General features: G+C 53.7%; 2 protein-coding genes across 2 annotated transcripts in view; both read left to right on the plus strand.

The window, feature by feature from the left end:
- The window catches only part of Adam33 (ADAM metallopeptidase domain 33), a 13,053-nt gene extending 6,047 nt beyond the window's left edge, over positions 1 to 7,006 (plus strand). The window contains exons 4-22 of the mRNA XM_026788451.1: positions 708 to 786; positions 961 to 1,037; positions 1,122 to 1,296; positions 1,499 to 1,564; positions 1,648 to 1,719; positions 1,823 to 1,989; positions 2,075 to 2,159; positions 2,236 to 2,378; positions 2,853 to 3,030; positions 3,146 to 3,235; positions 3,405 to 3,600; positions 3,729 to 3,837; positions 3,921 to 4,122; positions 4,212 to 4,289; positions 4,362 to 4,470; positions 4,546 to 4,690; positions 6,061 to 6,152; positions 6,491 to 6,563; positions 6,769 to 7,006. Coding sequence (XP_026644252.1) covers positions 708 to 786; positions 961 to 1,037; positions 1,122 to 1,296; positions 1,499 to 1,564; positions 1,648 to 1,719; positions 1,823 to 1,989; positions 2,075 to 2,159; positions 2,236 to 2,378; positions 2,853 to 3,030; positions 3,146 to 3,235; positions 3,405 to 3,600; positions 3,729 to 3,837; positions 3,921 to 4,122; positions 4,212 to 4,289; positions 4,362 to 4,470; positions 4,546 to 4,690; positions 6,061 to 6,152; positions 6,491 to 6,516 — 2,089 coding nt within the window. The 3' untranslated portion in view covers positions 6,517 to 6,563; positions 6,769 to 7,006. The remainder of the gene's footprint in view (positions 1 to 707; positions 787 to 960; positions 1,038 to 1,121; positions 1,297 to 1,498; positions 1,565 to 1,647; positions 1,720 to 1,822; positions 1,990 to 2,074; positions 2,160 to 2,235; positions 2,379 to 2,852; positions 3,031 to 3,145; positions 3,236 to 3,404; positions 3,601 to 3,728; positions 3,838 to 3,920; positions 4,123 to 4,211; positions 4,290 to 4,361; positions 4,471 to 4,545; positions 4,691 to 6,060; positions 6,153 to 6,490; positions 6,564 to 6,768) is intronic.
- A 5,007-nt stretch (positions 7,007 to 12,013) lies between these two features.
- Positions 12,014 to 15,761, plus strand: Gfra4 (GDNF family receptor alpha 4). The gene is made up of 6 exons (XM_005365594.2): positions 12,014 to 12,059; positions 13,448 to 13,811; positions 13,859 to 13,968; positions 14,052 to 14,186; positions 14,980 to 15,071; positions 15,204 to 15,761. Exons 1-6 carry the CDS (start codon positions 12,014 to 12,016, stop codon positions 15,252 to 15,254), a joined length of 798 nt encoding a protein of 265 aa, XP_005365651.1. The 3' UTR covers positions 15,255 to 15,761.
- Positions 15,762 to 19,372: the final 3,611 nt, after the last annotated feature.

Here is a 19,372-nt window from a genome sequence, read left to right on the forward strand (position 1 = left end):
AAGAAGAAGAAGAAGAAGAAGAAGAAGAAGAAGAAGAAGAAGAAGAAGAAGAAGAAGAAGAAGAAGAAGAAGAAGAAGAAGAAGAGGAAGAAGAAAGTTGTTATTTGGTGGGGGTCAGGGGAGGGAAGGAGCCTGAAGATGGAGTCTTTATTAAGTAGTGTCGAGCTCCATGTAAAGGGACCCTTGCCCAGGTGGGTACAATAGGAGAAGATGCCGGCAGGTGGGACTTTGTTTTTCTGGAAGTTGGGGATAAGCACCAGTGAGGGTCAGATGGACACAGGGATCCAGCAGTCTGAGAAGAACTGTAGGGCCTGGGATCTCCCCAACAGATGCCCAGCAGGGCAGGAGTATGCAGAGCTCATGGCCTTGGCCCCACAGGGCATCTCTGCTAGTGTCCTCTGACTCTTTGTCCTCATCTACCTGCTGCAGGCTCCACAGCACCAAAGGTCCCTGCCTGCTCCTCCCAGGGGTTCCCCATATTCCCATCCCCATGTCTAAGCCGCCCAGAGCTCACCCCAGGCTTTTGTCTTCTTTTATTCTGAGGGTTCCCTTCTAGGAACAGTGCACAGCCTTCCCAGTCCTTTCTCTCAGACACACCGCAGGCGTCATTCAGAGCAGTTCAGGTAGCACTCTGGAAGGAATGCCTGAAGGCAAGCTGCTGGAGACGGTTTAAATTCAGTGACTCCTAAAACATACCTGCTTCCCAGCAGGCTCCTGGCCCCAGGATACACAGAAACCCACTACAGCCCAGATGGGCAGCCCGTGGTCCTGTTCCCCAACCACACGGTGAGATTCTTTCATGGACTCTGAGGACAGCGTGAGGGATGCTGGAAATGCACCCCCAACTGCCTACCCTATCCCTTTCTGCATTCCTGTAGCCAGCCTGCAGGCCTGCCTTCCTCCTTGCCCCTCCAACTTGAGACCCCACTGAGATTGGGGTTTGAGTTCCTCTCTCTCTAGGATCATTGCCACTATCGTGGGCATGTGAGGGGCTTCCTGGAATCCTGGGTAGTTCTCAGCACCTGCTCTGGGATGAGGTAAGGAGTTAGGAGAAGGGGCCTGGAGCTGGTGCAGAGGTGAGAGCTCATTCTCACACACCCCTGCTTTTTTCTGCATTCTAGTGGCCTGATTGTTCTCAGCCGCAATATCAGCTACTATCTGCACCCCTGGGCTTCTTGGGACAACAGGGACTTCTCAACCCACAAGATCTTCCGAATGGAGCAATTGTTCACCTGGAGAGAGAACTCCAAATACAAAGCAGGAATGGCCAGCCTTCCTCATGTCCTCCAGAGCAGGGTAAGGGGCACAGACTAGAGTGGACATGGTCCTTCAGACAAGAAGAGACAGGAAGGCAGATCCTGGTTGGGGTGTCCCCGGTTTAATCCGGAGGCTGAAGAATAAAGTTTGAACGAAAGTTTTAACTGTTCTTTCTGAGGAACGTGGCTGGTGGCCAAGACTCAAGGCAAGCAGCCTGACCCTCACCATTTGCCCTTCCCAGGTGAGGCGAGAGGTCCGCAGGAGCCCCAGGTACCTGGAACTGTACATAGTGGCTGACCACACCCTGGTGAGACGAGACCTAAGAGGTCTGACTGGGCTGAGTTAGAGCCTGCTCAACCCCTTATGACCCAGGGATTTCTGCCTTCGCAGTTCTTAGTGCAGCATCAGAACCTGAATCACACAAGACAGCGCCTCCTGGAAGTTGCCAATTGCGTGGACCAGGTTGGGTGGTTAAGGCGCTGACGGGGTGAAAATGTGGTAATTGAGAAGCTCTGGCTAGGCACAGTAGGTAGCTAATTCTGGCCTCAAATGGTCCCTTCCTCAGATTCTCAAGTCTCTGGATATTCAGGTGGTACTGACCGGCCTGGAAGTGTGGACGGAACAGGATCGCAGCCGCATCACGCAGGACGCCAATGCAACCCTCTGGGCTTTCCTGCAATGGCGTCGTGGGCTGTGGTCTAGGCGTCCACACGACTCCACGCAACTGCTCACGTGGGTGTCCTTTTGACACACGCGGGTTGAGGGGTGGCCCTTACTCCCAGCTCCACCCAGTCATGCCCTGCTCTGCCACCCCCAGGGGCCGCACCTTCCAGGGCACCACGGTGGGCCTGGCGCCTGTGGAGGGCATGTGCACTGCGGAGAGCTCCGGAGGTGTGAGCACAGTAAGCTTCACGGGGGACCTCGGAGGGGAGGGGCTTATGCAGGGCTTGTGGTCATCAGAGAAGCCCTGCTCTCCAGGACCACTCGGAACTCCCCATCGGCACAGCAGCCACCATGGCCCACGAGATAGGCCACAGCCTGGGCCTCCGCCATGACCCCGACGGTTGCTGCATGGAGGCAGATGCAGAGCAGGGAGGCTGCGTCATGGAGGCAGCCACAGGGTACGCACAGAAGGTCGTGTCCCCGGACCTGGATGTGGTACCTGCGTTTCTTTGGTTACCCCTCAGTTCCCTCTTCTGTAAAGTGAGGATGATAACAGCCTGTTTAAGGGGCCTCAGTGGGAGAAATGCTAAGAAGTCTCAGCATGACATTCGGACTAGGACTAGGGTACTCCACTGCTGATCTTTGGTCTCCTTAGGGCTTGGGTGGCCAGATCTTGACACACAGCCTCCTGAGTGTCAGCCTCCCGTGTCACAGGTTTCTTGTGTGATTACGCGAGTCCTTTCCTTTCTCTAAACCTCTCCTCTCTGGACCTCTCCTCTCTAAACTACTCGCTTAGCTCAGGAGGTAACCGCAAATCTTGTCCGCTGTGTGGCTAAGCCCAGGGCCCAGAGTGCAATAGCAGCCAGAGCTTAGGAGGTGGTTCCCACAGGCCAGGTGGTCCACACACCATCGATGTCCGCTTTCTCCCACAGGCACCCATTCCCGCGCATCTTCAGCGCCTGCAGCCGCCGCCAGCTGCGCACCTTCTTCCGCAAAGGGGGTGGCGCGTGCCTCTCCAGGACCCCGGGCCCGGGGCTCCTGGTGCTGCCCACCCGCTGCGGCAATGGCTTCGTGGAAGCAGGAGAAGAGTGTGACTGCGGTTCTGACCAGGTTAGATTAGCATCTCGGTTCCTGGGGTCCAAAGTTGACCCCTGCTCCCAGCCTCTCCCAGGTCTGGTTTGCTGCGTCATCACTACGTGTTCTGTTCTCTCCTTTCTGACTCCAGAAGTGCTCAGACTCCTGCTGCGTTGCCCACAACTGCTCCCTGCGTGCGGGGGCGCAATGCGCCCATGGCGATTGCTGTGAGCAGTGCCTGGTGAGAGATAGGGACACTGGGGAGCGACCTGTTGGTACCTGAGCTGGTACCTTCTAGTCCTTCTGAGCTTGACCCTGTGGATGGGTCCACTTGACGCTCCCTCAGGCTCTGGCAAAGATGTCAGTCTCTCTATTGTCTCTTTGCCCTTCTCGATGGGTCACTGGTGTAGCTAAAGCCGGCAGGCACGCCTTGTCGTCCCGCTGCCAGTGACTGCGACCTCCCCGAGTTCTGCACGGGTGCCTCCCCGCATTGTCCCGCAGACATTTACCTCCTGGATGGCTCACCCTGCGCCAAGGGCCGTGGCTATTGCCTAGACGGTTGGTGTCCTACGCTGGAGCAGCAGTGCCAGCAGCTCTGGGGGCCTGGTGAGACCGCATGCTTGCTCTGATGCCCCGATCGCTTCTGGGAGCTGCAGTTTCCTACTGTACGCAAGCTCCACCCGTGGAACCGAGGCCCGAACTGCTCACCTTCTTCTATCTTCATTTTTCCCCAGGATCCCAGCCTGCCCCTGAGCTCTGTTTCCAGGAGATGAACTCCATGGGGAATTCACAGGGGAACTGTGGCCAGGACAGCAAGGGCAGCTTCCTTCCTTGTGCACAGAGGTGAGGTGTGCAGCTGCAGGGCTACCCTTACAGAGCAGGGCAGGGCACCTGAGACATGTTACCACCTTCCGTTTCCTCCCCAGGGATGCTCAGTGTGGGAAGCTGCTGTGCCAGGGCGGGAAGCAAACCCCATTTGTGCTGCGGCGTGTAGTGACTACAAATCCCACAATTCTCCTCGGGGGTCATGGGGTGGCTTGCCAGGGAGTATTTATCCTCCCTGATACTCAACTGGACCAGCTTGACTTGGGCCTGGTGGAGCCAGGTACCCGCTGTGGACCTAAAATGGTGAGCCCTGCCTCCCCAACCCCTCCTGGTCATTGAATCTGCCATGCCAGAGTGTCCTCCTCATTGCCCAGTGGGCACAATGCCCATAGGTGTGCCAGGATAGGCACTGCCAGAATGCTACCTCCCAGGAGTTGGAGCGTTGTTTGACTGCCTGCAACAACCATGGGGTGAGTCGCCTAAGGGGTCAGGGTAACCCCGGAGGTCCTTGATCCTGTGTGACTTTTCTATCCTCTTTTTAGGTTTGCAATAGCAATCATAACTGCCACTGTGCTCCAGGCTGGGATCCACCCTTCTGTGACAAGCCAGGCTTCGGCGGTAGCTTGGATAGTGGCCCTGCACAGCCTGCAAGTATGCCAGTGGTGTGGGAGCAGGCAGACACCACCTAGATGCCTGCTCGGGACTCAGAAGCCCTGTCCTCCACAGATCGAGTGGCCTTCCCACTGCCCATGCTCCTCAGCTTCCTGCTGCCTCTGCTCCCTGGGGCTGGCCTAGCCTGGTGCTACTACCGGCTGCCAACACTCTGTCAGCGACCCTGGTGGTGTTGCAGGAGGGACCCTGTATGCAACAGGTAGACTCAGCACCAACCTCTGAGGGCTTGGGTCTCTCTTTCTGAGCCTGTCTCTGTGGCTCCTGCTTTTCAGAACTCATCAGGGCATTGGGGAGTGGGAGCTACGGGGAGCTGGGGCTGTGGGGAGCAGCTGGAGTTTGGTCTCAGCTCTAGGTGTGGTGAGAGCTCTTAGGCAGTGGAAGAAGTCCACACGTGCCACGGCCCTGACCAGCACTCACTGCTGCCGCTCTTTGCCCTTCCCACAGGGCAGTTCCCTGGCTTTCTTCTGCATCTCCCATGGGCTATGGCCTCACCTTCATGTCGGTGTTTTTGTTTGTTTGTTTGTTTGTTTGTTTGTTTCATTTTAAACAAATTCTAAAAGGCCTGTGCTCTGCTGTGTCTCCGAAGACTTCTTTAGCTTCCAGTTTTTAGCCATCTGCCTCATCCTTTGCCCAAATCACTCTGTCACCTCCTCTAAATTCTTCAGCGTTAATCCCAGCACACCTTTGCGCTCCCTTCCACTGACCAGCTGTGGTGCTGACTGCTCTTGAGCCAGGACTCAGTGCCCCTGCCCTCCGCAGACCATGATGCTGCAAACCCAGTTCTCTGACTGGCAGGCATGCTACATAACACGTATGGCCCGCCCAGGGCCGCCTCTTCACTGGACCCAGACACTATGTCCACGTCTGGCAGTCTGAATCTGGAAGTGTTCCAGGCCCACCGAGGGAAAGGGGAGAATTTGGGCTGGAGATGTGCACAGAGCATTGCAGGCAGGGAATGGCACCAACAGGCCCCAGGAGCAGGGAGGAGGCCTCGGAAAGGCCAGGTGATGATTGGGGGTCTGCAGGCAGAGAAATAAGGTGGCGCTGCAGCTGGCACGGGAACCGCAGGGGGTAGCAGCTGCACACCACCTTTAGGCCGGGGGGGGGGTCTCAAGGGCAGCAGGGAATGTCTGAATGAAACAACAAAACAGCAAGGCCTTGTGGGAAAGGCACCAGCAGCCAAAGATGGTTCCGGAGTCAAGAGTGGCAGGGCACCTAATTGGGAGGAGCACCTGACAGCACAGTTCCCACCCCCAGGGGTGCAGCTCCACACCTCAGCTCTAGATGGGACCTAAGCAAGTCCTACACCTAGAGTGAGTGGGGGCTGGAGTAGAGTCAGCCGGGGAGGAACGGTAGGTTCGGAGAGAGAAGATCGCCACAGCCTTGGAGGTCTTAGGTCTTGAGTGGGGTCTGGACACTTCAAGATGGAGCAGGAAGGTGGAATCTGAAGCCTGAGCGTGGACAAATCAGTCATTTCAGAGCTGAGACTGTGTGCCATGCTTTGGGGACGCGAGTTCCTTCGCCTTGCTCAGGTCACTTTCTGACCTCCTGATCTTATCTGCTGCACAGGACCATCGATGGCCCCTGCAGGGACCACCCGCTGGGCAATGTTCACTCCATGGAGTTTGGCTCCATCACCACTGGAGAGTCCTCACCCCTGGGTGAGTGTGGCACTTGGGACAGAGAAAGAAGTGAGAGGTGGAACTTGCCGTCTGCCTTGTTCCTTTTTTCTTTTTTTCCCTCAAGTCAGGGTTTCTCTGTGTTAACAGCCCTAGCTGTCCTGGAGACCAGGCTGGCCTCGAACTCACAAAGATCCGCCCGCCTCTGCCTCCCGAGTGCTGATATTAAAAGCATGCACCACCACCGCCAGGCTTGCCATTTGTCTTCTTCCAGACTCCCCCTTTTCAGCACCACTACTCAACCACCTTCACTCCTGGGCTCAGCCCCAGGCACCTCTTGCCAACAGTGTTTGTACCCTTCAATGTTGCATTGTTTTCAGAGCCAGAGAACTCTGTACTTACCTGAGAACTACCCTAAGAAGCTTGTGCCACGCATACCTGCCTGATCCCCAGGTAGGTGAGGGATCCTGATACCTCCCCCTTCCCCCACTGCCCAGTCACCAACCTCTTTCTCAGCTTGTTGCTTACTACTCAGATTTATGGGTTTATATCAATAAGGAAATGAGTTGCAACCCTCTAGGGAAGCTTTGTCAAGGAGACCAGGATGCTGGAAGCCTAGGGATGGGGAAGGGAGAGCCATGTTTTTTTTTTCTCTCAGGTCCCAGCCCTTAGTGAACGACCCCTCTTTCTGCTGTTTCATTCCTCACACAAGTCCAGAAGCTAAGATCCTGTCTCTGGAGAAGGGGACTTCCTGAGGTGAGGAGACAGACAGGTGACCACTGCCACTCCAGGAACCTGGGCCCCAAGGGCATCGCCAGCATCTGAATTCTTATACTACTGATGGGCTGATGTGAAGCTCTTCCCCGAGACCCCCAGAACTACCCCAAGCCTGAGAGCCGTGCTAGTCTGAAATGTCAGGATGTTTCTAAGCAATAAATCCACGAGCTCTATCAGTGCTGTTGGCTGCCATTTGCTGAAAGAGTTTGAGGGGTTTTCTAAAGAGACACAGAGGTATTCACTGAGAAATAAAAACCTAAGTAACCACCTCTGGGTGTGGTGGTGCACACCTGTATCTCAGCCCTCAGGAGGCAGAGGCAGGTAGATCTCTGAGTTTAGCTGGGTATACAAATCAAGTTCAAGAAAAGCCAAGGCTACAAAGAGAAATTCTGACTTGAAAATAAACAAACAAAACCAAAGCAAAATTAGTAACACCATGTTATAGACAGGGAAGACAACAAGGTGGGGGCCCCTAGGAGAGTTCAGGGCCCAGCACCAGAGACAGTATGGCAGAGACTCAAAACTAATGTGGCAGAAGTAGGGCTATTACTCTTTTCTGATGATAGGGAGGTTTCATGGCATAAACCTGAAGCGGGTGTGGGACAGGCAGGGGAATCCCTCAGTCTGATGAGGGATCTTAGCTCCGGGATGTCTGTTAGCTGGGGACTCAGTAGGTGTCTGTCAGCATCTATGAGTGAGAGAAGGCTGCTGTAGACAGCATGGCCTGAACAGCATCTGGATTCAAACTCATTTTAGGGCCAGGCTCTCTCCCCTGCGTAGGGAACTTGCTGTTGCCTTTCCAGCAGCTACGAGACTGCTGCAAATGAGTATGGTCTAAACAGCCCACTGCCCAAAATACAGCACCAGGCCATTTGATATCTAGCCATTGGCAAACACAGGTGCTTTTATTACAATTTTAACTATTAATATTAGCTAATAATGTGTATATAATGTACATCATATATATGTATGTGTGTATGTATGCATGTATGTAGGTTACAGAATGGCTACAAAAGGGTTAAAGACATTGAAGCATGAGGAAATGGAGAGATGGCTGTTAAGAGCACATATTCCTCTTCCAGAGGACCAGGGTTCAACTCCTAGCAAACATATCAGGTGGTTCACAATCAATCACTTGTAACTCCAGCTTCAGGAGATCCAATACCTCTGGCTTCTATGGGCACCCCCCCACACACACATGTGGGGTGCACAGTTAAAAATAAAATAAACCTGAAATAGCAAAGGTTGAAGCATGAGCTGAACTGGGAATGTGCTTGCCTAGCGTACACAAAGTCCTGGGTTTGATCCCTAGCCTGTTAGAAATATTCTCAGTATCACACAAAGGACACCCAGACAAGTCCCTCAATGAGATAAACTGCACCCCTGGATCAAGAGGGTGCACCCCGAAGAGCAAGCACACCAGTGGGAAGTGAGTGTGCACTTGAATCTTTTCTAACGAAGGTGGTAACTGTTCTTTTCAACAATGGTGGTCTGACCTCACACTCATTAAAAGACTCAGTGCAGCCAGGTGGTGGTGGCGCACGCCTTTGATTCCAGCACTCTGGAGGCAGAGACAGGAGGATCTCTGTGAGTTTGAGGATAGCCTGGTCTACAAAGCAAGTTCTAGGGTGGCCAGGATTGTGTACACCCTGTCTTGAAAAACAAAAACAAACAAAGACGACTCGGTGTGAAGGAGATGAAGGAACACAAGCAGGAGCAGGACAGCAGGTTAGGTCCTAAAGTGGTCTCAGGGTATATTGGCTTGGCTGTGAGGTCCAGCAAAGCTCAGTCTCTCTTGAACGAAGGAGATGTTTTTATAAAATTCCATCATGGCACACAACAGCTAAAGGCCTGCTTGGGAAAGAACCAACCGTGGTGAGCGGGCTAAGCCCAGCCTACTCGCTGCCTTTGCCCAGGAGAGAGCCAACTGGGGTGGAGAGACCAAGTCCAGGCCATTTGCTTTTTCTAGGCCTCTTCTTTAAGAATTGTATTTATATTTTAAATAGCTTTAAAAACAGAAAACCATGAATATGAAAATTAGCATAAACTTTAGTGTTCTTAAATAGAATTTTGCTGGAACACAGTCGTGCTATTTCTTGCATTGATTGTGGGTGGGTGGTCTGTGCTACAGGGACTAGCTTGGGAAGCTGCAAACACAAACCTCTAGCCCCTTCTGTAAACAGTTTGTCCCACAGTGCACTGCAGCATCTCTGGGGAAGTTTTTTTTTGTTTTGTTTTTTTTTTTTTTTCTGCTCAGCAAGCTCATATGGAACACTGTCACCCTGTCTTGGGTCATAATTGATGTCTCTGTGGAAGAAAAATTATCTTTAGGCTCAATGCTGTATAACAATGCAAACGGCTATCTTAGGTTTTATTAAGTGGAATAAAACACATGGTGAACATTTTCTTCTAACCCCAATCCTCTGCCTGGCAGGACTCCAACATATCCGGGTCTGCTTGCGCTGACTCCAGACTGGGCTGGCTGGCTGCTAGCTCAGCATGCAGTCCTCCTTGACTGGGTGCACTGCCAGCCCAAAGCCTGGTCCCAGGTCAGTGCGTGGAGGCTTTCCAGAAGCTGGCAAGCTCTGCCCTGCCCTGCTCCGGCCCATCCGCACCTGCAGAGTTCTTCCAGAGGCCCAGAGTTTGGATCCCAGCAACCAAGTCAGCTGCCCGGAGTTCAGATCCCAGCAGCCAAATCAGCTGCCCACAACCCCCATCTCTAGGGGATCTGGTGCCCTCTTCTGGCCTCAGGTAGCATACACACAGACACAAAATAATTTTTTTTTTTTCTAGACAGGGTTTCTCTGTAGCTTTGGTGCCCGTCCCGGAACTAGCTCTCATAGACCAGGCTGGCCTCCAACTCCCAAAGATCCGCCCGCCTCTGCCTCCCGAGTGCTGGGATTAAAGGCGTGCGCCAACATCGCCCGGCACAAAAAATAATTTTTTTTTTTAAAAAAAATGCTGTGTCTCAATCTGACCAGAAGAAAATATAAGAGTCACTCAGTAGGAAGGGTCCAGAAACCATCTAGCCAGAACTCTTAGCAAGGGTGGGATAGGAAAAGGAGAGTGAAAATATACAGGGAAACTGGGCCGGGCTTCCTACAATGGCTGCTTCCTGTCTTGCGGGAATGGTGGGAGAGAGGACCTGGTGAGAAGGCGAGGGAAAGAGGACTGGGAATCTTACAAGGCGCTTCACCCCGAACCCCAGGCAGACTCCCAGCTCTCAGCTTCTCTTCCCATCCTGAGGCTAGGTGTCAGCTTGTGCTCCAAGGTCTGTTTTCCCTGGACCGTTAGTTCTTTACCAGTCCTACACGATAAACTCGGCTAACACCAAGAGTCCTGTTACAGAGGGCCCGGGGAGATGATTCAGTTGGTCAAGCCGCTCACAAACGTGAGAACCCAAGTTAAGCCCACAGCAATTCTGTAACAAGCTGAGTGCATCGATCCCACGGGCAGATGAAGACAGGAGGACTCCCAGGGCTTGCTGGCCATTCTAGCTGAGACAGCTCCTGACAATGACGTAGGGCTCGCATGCATGCACGCACGCACGCGGGCACGCACGCACGCACGCACGCACACACACACACACACACACACACTATTGTTTAAAGAAAGAATAGAGATTTAAAAATACTGAAAGACTGCCTCATTTGGGAGGAGACTTGGCAAATACAGTGTGGGATCCTGACATAATTCTCCCCCAATTTTATTGATTATATGTGTGTGGCGGGGGAGCATTCCTCGTCAGAGGACTCTAGGGAGTTGGTTCACTTCTGCCATATGGGTCCAGACTGAACTCAGGGGGTCAGACTTGGGGGCAGGAGTCTTTGCTCAATGAGCCATCTTGCCACCTTTGATTTTTGAGAACAAGATCTCAGTGTAGCGCAGGCTGGCCACAAGCTCCTGATCCTTCTGCCTCTACCTCCCCAAGTGCTGCTTCCAAGTGCTAGGTTTACAGGTGTATCTCACCTTGCCCCGGTTGTGGAACAGGAAAGGGCCATGCGTGGGGAATCTGGAGAATATCAATGATCTGTAGTTTACTTCACAGCGTTGCACCGGTATTAATTCCTCTAGCGCTGCTCCCCGGGCCATGACCACACCAGAGAGCTGGGTTTAGAATCTGGGCAGGGTGGGGGGAGAGCAACATCTTTACAACATTTCTGTAAGTGTAAAACCAGCGAGTGAAAGAAAAAGAACAACTGATTTCCTAAAGTTACTGGATCAGCATGGAGAAACAGGTCTCCTGGAGTTGCCGAGTGTTGCCAAGTGTGTCTGGGGGTGTGAGGGGGTATATAGGGGTATATGGGGGTGTGGGGGTGTGAGGCTTCTTGGGGAGGTGCAACTCAAGTGCCCACTCCTCCCAGAGAGGGGTCTGACCATGGGTCATAGAACGACTCTACAAAAGTCCAGCTTGGCAAATACATGAGTTTATTGGGATTACTTAAAATCCTATGGCGATGGACTACTCACAGGGGCACCGGTGCCACCAAACACCCACTGGTACATAGATGATGACTTTTAGAGCTCTCTGCACGGCCCAGGTAGCCCTGCCTGTCAGGTGTGTCTTCCTTCCACAGGTGCTTCTACAGCCTCCAGGAGGGGCGCAGGTACCAAGGCTAGATTTGGGAGGGGTGGCCCCGCTGAACCTTGTACCAAGGCTAGATTTGGGAGGGGTGGCCCCGCTGAACCTAAAGCGGGGGTTCCAGGCATTGCACAGCGGGGGCAGAGTGTTAGGGGTCCCTGGCCACCGAGCACAAGCCGTTTTTGAACGTCCCTTCCAGCGTTCCCATTAGTCACACACCGGCTTGTCCTCACACATTCCAGCTTCCCGGACTTGTGAGGTTTAAATCTTGTTTAACTTCTGAGTTTCACGAAGACTCCCCTCTCCCAGGAGGGTCTGCTCCTACTAGGAGCCAACTGCTTGAATCCAGTGCTCTGGGACCATTTGGATCCGCCTGAAGGTACAGCCTGGGGGTGGGGACAACGTGAGAAGAGCAGGTGTGGTTTCCTCTCAAAAGCCCAGGGCACTCCTGTGGGTCCAGACGCCAGGGTGCCCGTTGCCCTCCAGGCTTAGGAGGTTCTAGAAAGGCGGCACCACCTGTCCAGCGGGGGCTCTGCCAATCATTATGGCTTGCTGCTTGGAGTCTGCCCTGCTGCTACTGCTGCTGCTGGGTGAGTCTGTCCCCTCCTTGGTCTTGGCCCCTGCCCTCCCTGACACAATCCTCAGGGACAAGGTGGGATTGTATGAGGGTGACTAATTGGAGAGCTGGAAGGGACATTCAAAAACGGCTTGTGCTCTGTGGCCAGGGGCCCCTAACACTCTGCCCCTGCTGTGCAATGCCTGGAACCCCAGCTTTCCGTTCTGCTGAGCCGCCTGTCCCAAGTCTAGCCTTGATACCTGTGTCCCAGGAACTTTTCTTTTCCTTCCCTCCCCGCCCCTTATGGTCCTCAGAGCTCTTGCTCCGGGGAGTTCCACAATGACTTTGAGTTTGTTCTTCTGTGCCCCATAGTTGATGTTCCTTCCACCTTCCAGAGCTGCCCCTTCTCCACCAGGGGCATCATGGGAAGGGACTGCTTTCTGAGGTGTGGAGAATGGCTACTGGTAAGCTTTAAGGCAGAAGGGACCTTAGAGTTGAGATGTGCCATGTGGAGCGGAGCACCTTTAAGGGTAAAGGATGAGAGGCCAGGCTGGACAGTTTTCAGAGCCTGGGGTGCCAAGCCTGAGTTTGGAGACTCGGTTCTTAGTGTTTGCAGACCTCCTGGTTTGTCCGGATTAAGATGTGTTCAGTGGAAAGTCTGGACACAGCCACCAGGTCTACCAGCTTCTGACGTGAAGGATTAAGTGTTCTCTTTTCCCCGAGTGGGTTGGCATCTGTCACTTACCTGTAACTTCACTGAAACTACTGACGAATGTCCAGGTCTGTTCTTAGGAAGAAGGACTACGGTCTGCCATCTGTCTGAATCCACATCTGGACGCCAGGGCCTGAATGTGCTCAACCTGCAGTACCCTTCCAGTGAATCCGATGCCCAGAACTCCCTTTGCTGGTCCAGAACCAGAGTTCAGTAGAGCAGGATAGGTTAGACTCAGACCCACGAAGAAGCACCTGACACAGGGGTACAGGTCAGGATAGGAGGAACAGAAATCTATAGATTCACCCAAGGGGTTTCCATGTGTCAGAGAAGGGAACGTTAGTGTGTCTAAAGGAGGATGAGGGGCGCCATTTCCAGTATCCAGTAGCTGAATCAGTTGGCTCCCGTGCCCTGCCCGGTGGAGCTGGGGAGGATGGAAGGAGCCCAATAGAACTTCTGTGGAAGCGTGCGGCAGTTCTGGAGATGGTGGAGGATGCTGGACCTCAGATTCTGGGGAAAGGTCAGGCCCAGCCTCCTAGTGTTGCATCCACAACAATGGGTAGATATCCCTAGGACCCGCTCATACCCCTTCCTCAGGATGAAGCCCAGTCACTCCTATGGTGCCCTTGGGTTTGGGCACCCCCAAATTCCGTAGTGCGGAATGGGGAGAACCAAGCACAGAGGACTTCAGCCTGCCTGTCCCTCACCAGGGTCTGCGAGCTCCACCGGAGGGAATCGCTGCGTGGCCGCGGCCGAGGCGTGCACAGCAGACGCGCAGTGCCAGCAGCTGCGCTCCGAGTATGTGGCACGATGCCTTGGCCGGGCGGTGCCCGAGGACTGGAGCGGACCCGGGGGCTGCGTGCGCTCTGGCTGCCGCCGCGCTCTGCGCCGCTTCTTCGCCCGCGGGCCTCCGGCGCTCACGCATGCCCTGCTCTTTTGCCGGTGCGAGAGCCCTGCGTGCGCCGAGCGTCGCCGCCAAACTTTCGCTCCAGCCTGTGCGTTCGCCGGCCCCGGGCCGGCTCCGCCCTCGTGCCTGCAGGTCCGGGATCGCTGCGAGCGCAGCCGCCTGTGCAGGTGCGTGCGGGAAGGGCTGGGCCGCTCATGGCTGTCCGGGCGCGCAGGCCTCGTCTCCTTGCCTTCCAGGCCTCGTGCGCTCCCGCGCCCGGCTCCCGCGACAGCTGCCCGGAGGAGCGGGGTCCGCGTTGTCGCCTAGCCTATGCGGGCCTCATAGGTAGGGCCTGGCGGGCTCCGGCGGGGGGGTGGGGTGGGCGGCAGACTCGGGGAGCCCATCACCACGCCCTGGGGTCCCTACAGGCACGGCGATCACCCCCAACTACCTGGACAACGTGAGCGCGCGCGTCGCGCCCTGGTGCGGCTGTGGGGACAGCGGAAACCGGCTGGAAGAGTGCGAAGCCTTCCGCAAGCTCTTTACAAGGAATCCCTGCTTGGGTGAGGGGCTGGAGAGACCGGAGCCACGGATGTCTACGCCCAGTCCAAGCCGCCTGGCCCGTGGGGAACCCCTAAAATGTTTACGTTGTTTTATTTATTTGAGTTGGGCTAGGGGCCCTGTGCACATTCTATTACGGACGGGAGTCAGATGACAACTTGTAGGAGTCTATCCTTCCACTGTGTGGGTCCCCTGGGGTAGAACTAAGGTCATCAGTTTTGGTGGCAAGTGCCTTTCTTTACCTGCTGAGCCATCTTGCTGGCTAATGTGAGCCCCTTTCTGATGTAAGGAAACTGACATTTTTTGAGTAGCTGCTGTTTCCAGATCGTAGATCGCAAGAGAATTTTAGGTGTCAAGGGGTCGCTAGGGGCCAGAAGGGATGAGTTAAAAGGTGCCCAATGGCCTAGAGTTGGCTGAGCCTCCTACTCTGGTACCAATGAGGAGGTTCTTTCCTCAATCTTCTTCACTTACACTGCTGTTTACGCCTTGGGGTGGAATGGCTTAATTCCAGAGTTCTGGGAGCCTGTATGAAGTTGTTGTCTGTCGCTTAGTAGCTGAGAGTTAAACTCTTACTAATGGTGATTGTGTTCACCTGTAAAGAGGGGTGACATTTGTCAGCTCTCCTGTGAGGATGAGGGCTAGCATTTTGTGGGGCACAGCCATCCTGTAGCATGTGCCTCCCATTCTCTGGCCATGCCTCGCAGATCCAGGGAGTGTCCCAGTTTGTCCCAAAGGAGGGGGGCCCTTTTCTAGGGCTTCCTGACCAAGCCTTCTCCGGATGTCTCCACTCCATAGATGGTGCCATGCAAGCCTTTAACCCTTTGTGGCCCTCAGTTCTGCAGGACTGGATGAAGCCCTACCGGAATACTGGGCATTGTTTCCCACAGGTAGGTATGGGGAGAGGATGGGGAATTTGGAGTTTCTGCACTCTCCGTACCCGGCAGGCCAAGGTGGGGGCATGAGTGTGGCTTGAGAGGTGATGGAGGGAGCGGCAGCCCCATTTTGTCCTCACCCCCTAGGTGTCCTCCATGTCCGTACTCACTGCTCTGGCTCTCCAGGCCCTGCTCTGATTAGGAGGTGGCCCGTGGACAGCACAGCCCACTGCTCGCAGAAGTGAAACTTCCTTGCCCTCAGGCCTCATACACCTGTGTGCCTGTCCCCTGGATTGCGGCCTGGAGGCTAGGGTCCCACTGAGAAGCCTCGGGTTCCCCGTCAGTAGGTGTCTTGGCTGTTTTCTTCCCCATCCTTGAGATGGTCACCTCACCGGGCCCCCACGGCTTATAGAGCAGGGCAGAGACTACCCCAACTCCTAGAATTTGGAGCTGCCCTCTTCCAAGCAGATGAAGCACTAAGGAGATCACGCAGAGTTAGCACTGCAGCCTGAATATCCTCCCAGTCAGCCATTGCTCACCATTAAGCCTTGCCCGTGCCCCAGGACGACCAGCGGCATTGCTTGCCACCTGTGACAAGCTGCTGCGTAGGCATTAAAGACTCAGCCCCTCCCCCCACACTCAGCATCCTACTGGCTGCACAGCCTCTTCCCTTATGGTTTCCCTAGAATAGCAGCTCAATAAACCCATGTGCACTGAAACCAACCTTGTGCTTCTGTCTTCTGTCACCGTGGAAACATGGAGACCTGTGTGGCCTTGGATGCCCCCAGAACTCCTCTTGAGCCTGAATACCCGAGGGTGCGTATACCTGTCTCTGGAAGAGCAGCTACCCACTAGACTGAGGGCATGTGTTGCAGCTTCATTGCACACTCACTGCTGGTGTTAGCAGCCAGCTCCTTCCCATAACCTGCACACAGGTCAGAATGGGGTGAGCATGTCACATCTGTCTCCAGAGTTCAAAAAGTCTTGAGATTGCTCGTCTTCACACAGCTGCTCAGTAGCTAGGAGAGGCCCCACTGAGGGGCAGTTTCAGATGCCTCCATGCCTGAACTTTAGGCTCTCTTAGCATCTCGGCAGAGAAAAGGCACCGATCAATCCCTGATGGCCCAGGGTGGTCATGGGCCTTTTCCTGAAGGGAGTCACAGCCAGCTGGTCACCAAGTGTAAGAGGGATGGTTTCCCAAAGAAGGAGTTGGCAGAGTGAAGCTGGGTCCAGACTCTACTCACGTCACAAATAGGAGAGAATACCCTTGCCCACCTGCACGGAAGTGGACACCTGCAGTGCGGGTGGGGAGAGGCTGTGCCAGGGCCAGGGAGGCAGGGAAGCACCACTTGGCCCAGCCTCCTACAGCCACTAGGTGGCTTCGACACAGAACAGATGTCTGTTGAATGACTTCCTTATCTGAGTGTGCTCAACTCCACTGCTTGTTTGACCTGAGTATTTAGAATAAAATGTAGACACCAAAATTTTATTTCCTGCGTGTGCCTGCATGTACATATGTGCACCACATGCATGCAGTGCCTACGGAGCCCAGGAGAGGGCACTAGAGGGCCTGAAACTGCAGTTCCGGGAGGCTGTGAGGTACTTGTGGGTGCTAGGAATTGAATCCAGATCCTCTGCAATGCTCTTAACCAATGAGACATCTGTAGGCATTTTTAAAAAGTGGAAATGAGGCTGGGTAGCATATACACCTTTAATCCCAGCACTGGGGAGGCAGAGGTTGGCAGATGTCTGGGTGTGAGGCCAGCCTGATTTACAGAGGACAGCCAGAGCTACACAGAGAAACCCTGTCTCAACTCTCCCCCCCCCCAGTGGGAATGATTTTACATAAAACTACAGTTCTGGGTAGAAAGTGTAGACATAAGTCTTCCAAACTAACAGGAACATGAAGTGAAAATACTGGACTTTCACAGCAGCCAGTGTCTCTATCCTAAGGCCACGCAGCTGCATAGTATCACACAGTGGGGCCAAAGAGTCCACTTCATATAGTACAGGTGTGATTGCCTTCTAGATCTTGAGGAGGGCTGGGCTACCCAAGCAGGCCCGACACACACCTTATGTCTCCTTTATAAATCAGTGCAGAGGGAGGTAGTTCAAGGACAGGCAGAGCCCAGCGATCACTCTATCAACAGTCTTAGGGAAGGGAGGTGATACCCAGAGCCACTGGACACAGAACCCGGATCCCCAGAGGCCCCAGAGGGGTACAGCTCTGCCAGAATGGTGAGAACAAACTATTTTTCTAAACTACCAAAACTGGAAAATGTTACACAAGTCCCAGGAAACTAGGAGAATTGCCTGTTTGCTTGTTGGGTTTCATTTACTTTTACGTCAAGGTCCTGGTTTATGTAGGGTGCCGTTTGGCCAGGTGCCGTAAGGCTGAGTCCAGCCTCATCCTTCCTATCTCCCCTCCATCACAGTGGTTAGCCTCTGTGCTCTGCCAGGAAGCGGTCCTGTGTACACGTTCTAGGACCCTGGTCCTGGCCCCGTGCCTGGGTCTCTGTTACCTGCTCTCAGCATTGATTTGGCAGCTGGCAGGTGGCATAGTGAGGCTGAGGTAGGAAGACAGGTGCTAGAAGCATCCATGGATTTATTGGTGGAAACTTCACGGCTCATGTATGCTCCTCTGGCGTGGGTCCCAGCAACCAGGTGCAAAGTTGATGTGGAAATCACTGCTCACCCTTCCCCCACACTCCCTAAATGAGTCAGGGATAGATAGCTAGGTTCATTAAACCAGCTCACTTTTGCAGGAAAATGTGGGCTCTAGCCGATGAAACGGATAGGGGACAGAGACCATACGCAGAAGTGGGAGAAGGGAGCAAGCGGGATGGTATGGTAACGAGAGAAACATAGATATCACAACTCTCACAAACGGGACTGACCACCGGACCCTGAGCAAACCTGAGCCCCATAATGATTGACTACTCTTGTTCCCTTCCCCTCCTTACACAGAATATGCCAATTGGCGGTGAGATGCAGGGAAAATCTCTAGATGTTAACCCACTGTCTTCCCAGATTGCTAGGTCTGAATAAGTTATTTCTGCCTACTGGTTTTTGTAACGAGAAATTATGAATTCTGTTAACAAAATCCTAGAAAGCTAGGGCAATGGCAGCACAGTTTCTGGGTGGCTCCTGACAACAGTGACTTGGTCAGTGAACTTGGCATGCCTAGCAAAGGTGGCAGGGGCATGGCTGTGGGGCTGCAGACTAGTTAGGTCAGGTTTCTCTGCGAGGTCCACATTGTAGGGTAAAAAGGGCCTACTTCCGGATTTGAAACCCGCCAAACCCCACAAATCCCTGAGCCTGAAAACCCACCAATCCCTGGGCTGGGCTTGAAATCTCACCAATCCCCACCCTGGAAGTCTCCACCCTGGCAAACTCCTCCCCTAAGAAATCCTGTATAAGCCTGTCCCCTGCTCAGTTCCCTGCTGTCTTTCACCCAAGCAGAGGTAGCACTCCCAGTAAATGTCTTGTATGATGTTTGTTATGTAGTGCGGCTTCCAACTGCCAGGTACCCCTCCCTTCAGAGCTGTATGACTTGCTTTGGGGAAACCTTTCCTCTTAAAGCTGTCAACACCTCCGTTAGGGACCCCACTCCCCAGCCAGAGTGGTAATACACATCCCCTTACACTTCAGTGAGTCAGCCGGTAAGTTCCACTGGCCATCTCAGTACTCAGGAGGCTAAGGCAAACAGATGAGTTTGAGGAATACTGATGGTGTAGTGAGACCTTTTCTCATAACGCCAAACAAAATGATGAACCAAATGAGCTCCCAGGCCAAGGAAGGGTGTAGAGAAAAAATAAGATGATAAAATACAAAACTTTAAGGGCAGGACTTGAGCAACCTAGAAAGCTTAACTCATGGGTGCTGGGATGTTTTGTAGCCGCTTCCTCTGAGGTGAAAAATCTCCTGGCTTGGAGGCAAACTTCTGAAGGCATAGGATGCCAGAGAGAAGTCAAACAGCAGGATATTTTAGGACAGGATGTTTACAAGGAGGTGAGACTCTCCATCCTGCAGGGAAACTTGTAAAGTAAACTCAAACAGCTTCAGAAAGTTCCTGAAACTGACCAAATTCACTAGCCTCCCCCCCCCCCTTTCCTAAGGCTACAGAGCCGCTGTAAAGGCTGTTGAGTCACTGTCAGGCAAGCCCAGCTGCAAAGACAGGCACCCTCCTCCTCCCCCCAGACTCAACTTCTTGGAACAGGCTCAGTCTGAGCAACCTATAAGCACACAGCCTGGAAGAAACAAAAACTGACCCAGCAGCTCAGACCAGCTTAGCCTCAACTGCACAGCCCTTCAGC

Source organism: Microtus ochrogaster, unplaced genomic scaffold (genome assembly GCF_000317375.1).
Source record: "Microtus ochrogaster isolate Prairie Vole_2 unplaced genomic scaffold, MicOch1.0 UNK3, whole genome shotgun sequence".
NCBI lineage: Eukaryota > Metazoa > Chordata > Mammalia > Rodentia > Cricetidae > Microtus > Microtus ochrogaster.